The sequence below is a fragment of the Hipposideros armiger genome, unplaced genomic scaffold, assembly GCF_001890085.2.
Source record: "Hipposideros armiger isolate ML-2016 unplaced genomic scaffold, ASM189008v1 scaffold_1248, whole genome shotgun sequence".
NCBI classification, from domain to species: Eukaryota; Metazoa; Chordata; class Mammalia; order Chiroptera; family Hipposideridae; genus Hipposideros; species Hipposideros armiger.
In genome coordinates, this window is record NW_017732598.1 from 306,805 (window position 1) to 315,317 (window position 8,513).

An 8,513-nucleotide genomic window follows, 5' to 3' on the forward strand; every position below is an offset into this window, starting at 1 on the left:
GGTTCAGCCCCCGCCCCCTGGCTCACTGACACCTCCCCACGTCTCGGTCACGCTGCGAGCCTGCCCTGTCCCCGAGTTCTGTGTGCACAGCCCAGGGACACTCACCATGGCCAGTGGTATGACGCCGATCAGGTCCTTCTGGCTCACGTAGATCTTGGAGACGCCCAAGTCCGATGTGACGCCTCCTGGGTACTCCACCTGCCACGTGACCAGCTGGGTGGCAGGCGGGTCGCTGGGCTCTTGGATTTCCACGTCAATCTGCATGACCTCATCGGAAGCTCCGCTGGCACTAGAGGGAAGGAAAGGGAACAGCTTTGAAGCCTGGGGTGCGGGCACACTTGGCGGGCAAGGGCAGCACATGGCTGTGACCCAGGGGTGCTCAGAGCATCTCAGAGGTGCAATTACCCAAAGGATGGAACAGGAAAAGGAGATGCCTCTTCAGGAATCAAGGCTCAGGTCAGCACGGGCTCAGGCAGCGACCCACCCTCAGGCCAAGGAAGAAGACTGACCTGGAGGCTCTGGAGGGCCACCTCTGCACATCCCAAGGTCAAAAAAGGCATCATTTTCAAAAGAAAGAGACAAGTCTTATTCTGGGGTTGTCATGCCTCTTGCCCAGTGTGATGGAGCAGCGCCCACATTTACTGAGTATTTCCAACGTGCCCAGCACTGACTGAAGGGCTTTTTATGTCTTCGCCATGTCATCCTCACAGCATCCCTACAACTAATAGTTTACTCCCAGTTTATGAACGAGAAACCTAGGCTCAGAGTCACCCGGCCACTTCCTAAGCGAAGCAGCAGCTCTGACCAGAATGTCTGGTCCTGGTCACTGAGTGACGCCCCCACCGCCCTCCCCAGCGCAAGGAGAGACGTGTTCATCAGCAATGAAGAGATGACTACAGCCACTTGTCACCCCAACAGAAGTACAGGTCAGCACGTCACACGGGTGTATTCAAGACCCACACGCCGATGCTTCACATAAATTGTGTACGAGCAAAGCTGGGACAATCCTGTAACAAGATGCTTTGTGGTTCGCTTGCCTCTAGGGTCTCCTGCCATCTCTTTAAGTTCCATGATGCTTCTATAAATCAAAGCAGAGCTGTGCTTTATCCACAAATGAGTGCTTTAGATATGACAGCCCACCATTCATCTGGGGGGATAAGGAACCACACAGACTTAGGCCCACTGGCAACCGGGACAGTTTTGGGCAAGTATCGGACACGCACATCAATACCTCTTGACAATTCATTATTTTTTTTTCCAGAGTAGAAAACCAACATATTAGGGTAGGTCCTCCGAAAGCACGCTGACGATCACACCTCCCTCTGCAGCCGCCCACGTGGGCAACTGCCTTCCGACGTGTGTGTTTTGGGTGAGCTGGTGGAGTGGGTGGGGACGCAGAGAAGGAAACTCCATCTCCAACTTAGGTCGTTCCAGGTGGCAATCTAAAAGAAAAATGTCTGGAAACAAAAGTACAGCCAGGGCGACGATGAAATCTAGAATCTGAATGGCCGTTGCCTTAGAAAAGAGTTTGAGATGCGTGCCAAACAATTCAGGGCACCTTCCAGAGGACGTCTGGGTGACAGTCACCTGCTCCTGGGTGGCACGTGCGCTGGGCAGTGTGGGGGCTGCACCCGGATGTCCTCACTCCGCCTGTGTCATTTCCGTGCGCCTGCCTCTGGCTTCCAAGCGCGCTTCTGTTGTTGCTATTTNATATCTTTTTGTTTTCTGATGGTCTTAGGCGACCCCTGTGAAAGGGTCGTTCGACCCCCAAAGGGGTCGCGACCCACAGGTTGAGAACCGCTGGTCTAGAGCGTCATTGCAGCTCGGCTCCTCAGTGGGGTCGCCTGGGGCCATTCTTCAAACCCAGGGCACCTGCATCCATCTGTGAAACGGGGATAAGAGCCGTGGTGGCCTCACTGGGTCAGCGTGAGGATGAAATGAGTTACTACACTGAGGAGGTTGAGGGAGCCATGCGGGGTGCACAGTGAGCGGCCTGGGGTCATTAGTGGGGTGCCGCGTGGGGAAGCCACGCCTGCTCACTTGACGCACAGAGGGGAATGTGCCTCCTCGGAGAGGTAGCTTTTCTCCAGGGCTGCCAAGCAGCTCCGTTTGCACTTGGTGGAGGCAGTACAGAAATGAAAGCAGGTTTGTGCGATGCAGCGGGGATGGATTTTCCGAAAAGTCAGAGAGCCACAGTGGGGATCCAGCATGTTAATTAGCGGGCTGACACGGGAAAAGAAGAATGCCATGCAAAGTCAAATCAAAAAGAGCCAAGAATCTGCTTTTTTTGGCCAAAAATAAAAAGAAATTTCATGATGGAAGCCAGGAGAGACGGTTCCCTTCCGTGATTTGGGGGCCTTTTCTAAAGCTCTGATGTCAGCAGGTGGTAACTCCAAAACAGACGGCAGGTAAACAGCCCAGGGTTAGCCCACCTCTGCAGACCCACGGGTACTCAATGGGTGGCACTGACCACTGAGCTGTCACCGCGTCTTCTGGTGGGTATTCAGATACGAAGAGGACACGGTTTGACGGGAATGGATAACACACGCTGGGGAGATGCCAGGGGAGTGAGGCCTCCAGGTCCTGAAGACCAGGGCAGGGTGTGGTGGGTGAAAAGGAAGTTCATCGTACTTAAGGAGAGAAATGCATTAGGTTCAGGAAAGCTTATTTAAAACGTATTTCACCAGAAGCTTTGCAAGAGCAAATTACATGGTTATAAAAATGTGGGAGAGCTTCGTCTGCTAGGTTTACAGAAATGGAATATTCTACTGAGTCACAGATTTAGGAGAACCTGGAGCAGTAAGATTTAAGAAAATGCAAATGCCACAAGGAGGGAAGAGGTTATTGAATGATTACGTGCGTTCTTGTCACCCCAAGAATCACTTAAGAAAAGAACTTGGCGTTCCGTCAAAGGAGGGGTCGGGCGGAGCAGTGCCCCCGTGAGGTCGTCCGGGTCACGAGCGCCTCACTCAGGCTAATGAGGACAGGGTTTGAGTAGGACACAAATGGCCAACCAGGAGTGGGGCCTGGAGTCTACCTGTTTCTACTTTGGAAGAGGGGTTTGAGGATGGGGGTGGGTGGGTTTAGGTGGGGCTCAAAAAGAGGATGAAATGAGGAAGGACTTGGAGGGAACAAAATGGCGCATACTGAGCTGATGTCCTTCCAGGAACCTTGGGTTCTTGCTAATATGGTTCCTGATGGTGTGATCGCAACCAGCAAAATAACACGTGTGTGGCGCCACTGTTCTCGCCGTGTGCAAGGGAATGGCAGGGTGGACAGAGCACCTGCACCAGCACGGGTCACGTCTGACTGTGAGGATCAAGGAGGACCCCTTGGAGGAGGTGGCCCAGGAGGGGGGCTACACAGATGTTCTGGGGTGCATGTGTGCTCCCCTTAGGGTCTCGTTTGAGGAAAAGCTCAGAATGGGATGGAAAATCGCACTTGGCACAGGTGACTCTTTGATTGTTGTTTAAACTCTGTTGCTCTTCCCCCAGCATCTGCAGGGCTGGGTCCTGCACTTTGATGTTATTGTAAATATCACGGGACACCAAGTTACTTCAGGGTGAGAGTCGTCCGGTTATTTTCAAGGACAGTACACTGTCTGTCCCGGTTGTAGCTCCTGATTAAGTCTCATCAGAAGTCCTAGCTCAATTCTAGTAACTAAACCTTGGAAGTCGAGATGGCGACACAAAGTGGAATGAGAGGATCATCAGAAACCAGCACGGGAGGCAGGTGTGTCGGGAGGCAGGTGTGTGCCCATAGCGCTGGGGGTCTGCGGCTTCCACTGCCGCCTCCCACACTTAGAACAGCGGCCACAGTCCTAACACCAGAACACACGCTACCCGACAGAAGCGAAAATGTTTGCTTTCGTTTCAAATGAAGAGCCGTGCTAATACGTCTCACAGGACGCGTGGCATGGCATTCAAATGGGTAAATATCAAATTGGTAAATATCAGCACCGCTATCTCTGAATCCAGCAGAAGCTCACAGCCCTTGTTTTAGCCAAAGCTCAGAGGGAGTTTGGAGAGAAGGATGTTGAAGAACCTTAAGAAACGGGGGCCTCCCCTGCCCGCAGAAAGACGAGTTCTGACTAAGAAACGCAAACACCGCTTTCCAGAATCTATCACTGACAGGCAGTTACAGATATGCACTGATGAGATTAATGTTAATACACAGTTATTCTTCGCCTAAGGACAAAAATATATTGGGGGAGGGTGCCAAAAAACATGGTAAAGTGGACACTTTGGTCAACGTTGCTCAACCAGTAGTTCACTGTCATCAGAAGTGTCTGGACGCTGATGGGAACCACTCTGAGCACCTCTTGTCATTGCAGACATCAAACGTGACTTGTATTCATCTTTTGTTATCGGTATATACTGGGTATTACAATTTTAATACAGTTTTCCTTTCTTAAAATGTGTATACATTTTTTGGCACCCTCTGTATATATATATATATATATATATATATATATATNGCTCTGACAAGATCGCCTTAAATGTCACACAGTCAGGAGGGTTCACTCGGGAGGGGGACTTGCCAGCCCAAGGCGGAGCTCTGAGACCTGAGCTGTGACAGTGTGAGTGAGGAAGACGGCAGGCTTGAAGCACCGGCTCCGGTTCTCCCAAATCAGGTGGAAACTCTCCAGGGAGTGGGACACAGGCAGACACACATCCCCGTTCCCTGCAGAATTCCTTTCTCAAAAAAACATTACTTTTAAACATTGTTTTTATTTGTAGGGACCCCTCCATTCAAGGAGGTCAGACTCTATGCCACGATTGGGCCACGGAGGAGGGCTGTTCTCAGCCTCTAGGAAAACCTGTGCCAAAGACAACAAAAGGCTCTGTCTGCCCGAGACGGGGTCACAAACATGGCCCCCGAGCTGCAGTGAGGGTACAGCCAGCAGCTGAGAACGGTCTTTATAATAGTCATCAATGGTCGGAACAAAAAAGAAGCAGACTCCATGTAAATGATACGAAATCCAGATTTTTCTCTGTTGGCACCCGGCCACGCCCTCGGCTTACCTGTCACCACTGCTGTGGGCTATAGGACAAGGCGGAACTGTTACCATGGAGATGATGTGGCGGCCGGCAGGACTGAAAATATTTACTACGTGGGCCTTTCCAGAAAACATGTGCCAACCCCACTGTTTGCAGCCTGACTGGAGCTAATGTTCCTTTTATAGAACAAAGATTTATATAACAAATTAAGAGTGCTGACTTTATTATCCTGAGTAAGAACCATAATGAAAATAATCTACCAACACACATGCTTAAAAAAATCAATATAACGTCTTAACTGAATTACAAAGGAGAAATAAAAGCCAAGAGTTCATAATGCAACAATATGACTCCGACACCTAAGTTCCGGGCAGGAAGCACACTGACCCGCCGTCATGGTGCACGTGGGCGCTTTCACCTCGACGTGGTTGTTGTAAACGAGACAGACACGGAGCTCGTGTCTGCAACGCAAACACTCCAGCTGGCACCGCTGTGGTCCTTAGTGACAGAGGGACTGACTGACAGGGGCTGGCCCTTCTGACAGACCACCACAGCCATTTACAGCCTGTGACACACTCTTAGTGAAGGAACGAGGGGATGAAAACCGACCTTTCTCTTCGCCCTCTGTCTGATCTTCTTCTTCCCCCGCCTTCCGTTGACTGAACCCATCCAGAGTCCAGGGGACAAGGCCGCCACCTGAGGTCATCCATGCCAGCAAAGCTCCCAGGGGACAGAGTGCGGCACAGGGTAAGCGGAGGATGTGGAGACCATCCGCTCAGGAAACGGCATGACTGCCCCTCAGTTTCCCAAGCCAGAATGTTAGAAGGGTACTGTCTAATCTGGTAGCCGCTCTCACATGTGGCTTTTAAATTTAAATGAATTCAACTATGTAGAAGTTCAGGTGCTCCATGACACTAGCCACACTGCCAGAGCCCAACAACCACACGTGGCTGTGGCTGCCATATTGGATTGTCATGATAACAGACCATTCGTCTCGTCTCAGGAGGCTCTCCTGGACGGTACTGCCTGCTCGACCCCCGAAGTGATCGCTCCCATTCAAGCCCACGCTGTCTCGTCCGTGGGCAGGTTCTGATGGCCGTGCTCAGGAAACACACCCCGACCCCTTGCGTTTGTCTGCAAGGCTGCCGCCATCAGCCAAGTCCAAGTTCTCACCCGTTCCCACCGGGCCCATCAGAGTGGCTCACCTCAGCCAGCCTTTCTCCATCACAACACCCCGCCCCGTTTCCTTCCAAACACAAATCAGTTCTGCATTCACTGTGCACAGCTATTTTTGACTTATTTACCAGCTGCCTCCCCTGGGTTGCGGGGGTGGGGGGGGGGTGAGCTTTGCTAGATCCTCTCCACAAAGCAGAGAGAGTTTGCACACAGTGGGAGCTCACAGCTTCCTGAAAGCATCGCCTTTATTTCATGCCTCCAAGCTGAGTTACATTGTGAGCATTTGTTCACTGATAGCGACTGGCTGTACAATAGCGGGGGCTGCAATGACCCCACGACAAACAACAATAGCAGTGNGGCCGGGTAGGAATTAGAAGAGGCCCAGGAGGAGGACCTGCACGTGCAAATGCCCTGTGGCTGGAGGGAGCAGGAGGGTGAAGAAGACAGAATCCCGTGTGGCGGGGATGCCCAGAGGGCCAGGGATGGAGGTGCGGGGTGCAGCTGAGAGTGGGTGCGGGGGGCCATGGAATGCCCTGTGGGCCACACGGAGTGGTGTCTTCTTCAGAGTCAGCAAACCAGGGCTGGGGGGGGGGTCACATCCAGGCCACGGCCTGCCTATGCATAGACCCCAAGCTAAAAACGGTTTTTAGGTTTTTTAAATGTTATTTAAAGAGAGGATATACGGCACAAAAAGTCAATGGCCTGCCAAGACTAAAGTATTTATCATCACCTTTCACAGAAAAAGTTTGCCAATTTCTGGTCTTTAGCGTAAAGAAAAATGGGAAATTAGCAAGCCTTTAAATATAGCAAGATAGCATTTAGTTCAATATGTACATGCTTGGGAATACCTTCGCTAGATGACACTGTGAGGTGGTCAAATACTCATTCCCACTGGAAATGATTATATTTGGATTTCAGAGCTGACCTGAGACTGTTCCGGGTAAGAAAACTGAAAAAGCACAAATGTACGCCTGGGGGCCCTGGAATAAAAGCTGCAGCCAGGATACAAATTCATAGGCCAGACTGATTTGTGATGACAATAAATAGTACGGAACAGTCTTAACTGAATGAGGAACAATAGGCTAAACCAAATTATAGATGGTGGAAGTGGGGNTTAGAAAAGAGTTTGAGATGCATTCCAAACAATTCAGGGCACCTTCCAGAGGACGTCTGGGTGACAGTCACCTGCTCCTGGGTGGCACGCGCGCTGGGCAGTGTGGGGGCTGCACCCGGATGTCCTCACTCCGCCTGTGTCATTTCCGTGCGCCTGCCTCTGGCTTCCAAGCGCGCTTCTGTTGTTGCTATTTCCGGTCCCTTTCCTTGGGTGGCTCTTCTCGAGCTCTGGAGCCACTCTGCCCACCGTGCAAAGTGCAGAATGTTCCTCAGCGCTCACAGCCCTGGGAGGTGAGATGGCCGAAGGGGTGAAAGCCCAGCTCTCTTGTCCAGCTGGGTCCTGGTCAGAGAACCACTCACACCCCAGAGTCTCCCCAGGAGATAAGGCTGAAGCCCCTGCCCCCCACGGAGCTCCTCCAGCGACTGCCCAAGTGCCCGGGTCCCGCCCCCACCCTCTGCGCGCCAGGTGTCCCGCTGGCTTCTCCTGGGACGCTTCCTTCATAAACCACTTGCACACAAATGCTTGTCTCAGGTCTGCGTCTGGGAAAACTGCAGGACCTTCTCTAACATAAGGACACCAAAGGCAATTAAGAGACGCTAGGTGTAGGGTTCTGGCAATAGAAGAGAAAGCGGGGATGAGCGACGAGGCGAAGGGGCCGTCATGCCAGGCCCTAAGCGTTGCCAGCTCCCTACCCAGGGGTCCCGACCAAGCCAGGATCCGCCCGCAATGGTACCTGGGAAGTCTGCCTCAGACCCGAACACCGGCTCCCAGGTGTCTCCCAGATGGAGCAGCCGTGGTCCCCCTTCCCCTCCCTCCCTTCACACCTCACTTTCAAAATTCAAATAAGGATATTACTCAAACAAATTGTTTCTTCTGAGACATTATTGCAGTATTAAAGTTTCCCATTACGGACGTCTTTTTTTTCTAACTTTTTCATTAGCATTTTCAGAATAAAAACCTTTCATTATGCAGTAAAATATGCACGATCCCCCTTTAATGTATGTACTTTATAATGAGATTTTTGTCACCATAAATTAGTCTTCTCATGTTCTCTATTTCTACCTCGTAATACTCTGAGGTCTGGTAGCCAGACTTACTCTGGAAAAGAAAAATGGAAAGGCTGTGGTTTGAACCAAGTCACGCTGCATTTCTTCCTGTTTCACTGCTCTCCACCCCACTAGTTTCCTCATTCATTCCTTCCTTCATTCATTCATGAAAGTAAT

The 8,513-nt window shown here is 51.3% G+C and overlaps 1 protein-coding gene across 1 annotated transcript in view; it reads right to left on the bottom strand.

Annotated features, from left to right (window-relative positions):
• TMEM132D (transmembrane protein 132D) overlaps window positions 1–8,513 on the bottom strand; it is a 299,170-nt gene that overhangs the window by 171,328 nt on the left and 119,329 nt on the right. The window contains exon 2 of the mRNA XM_019633150.1: window positions 106–289. Within this exon, the coding sequence (XP_019488695.1) occupies window positions 106–289 (184 nt within the window). The remainder of the gene's footprint in view (window positions 1–105; window positions 290–8,513) is intronic.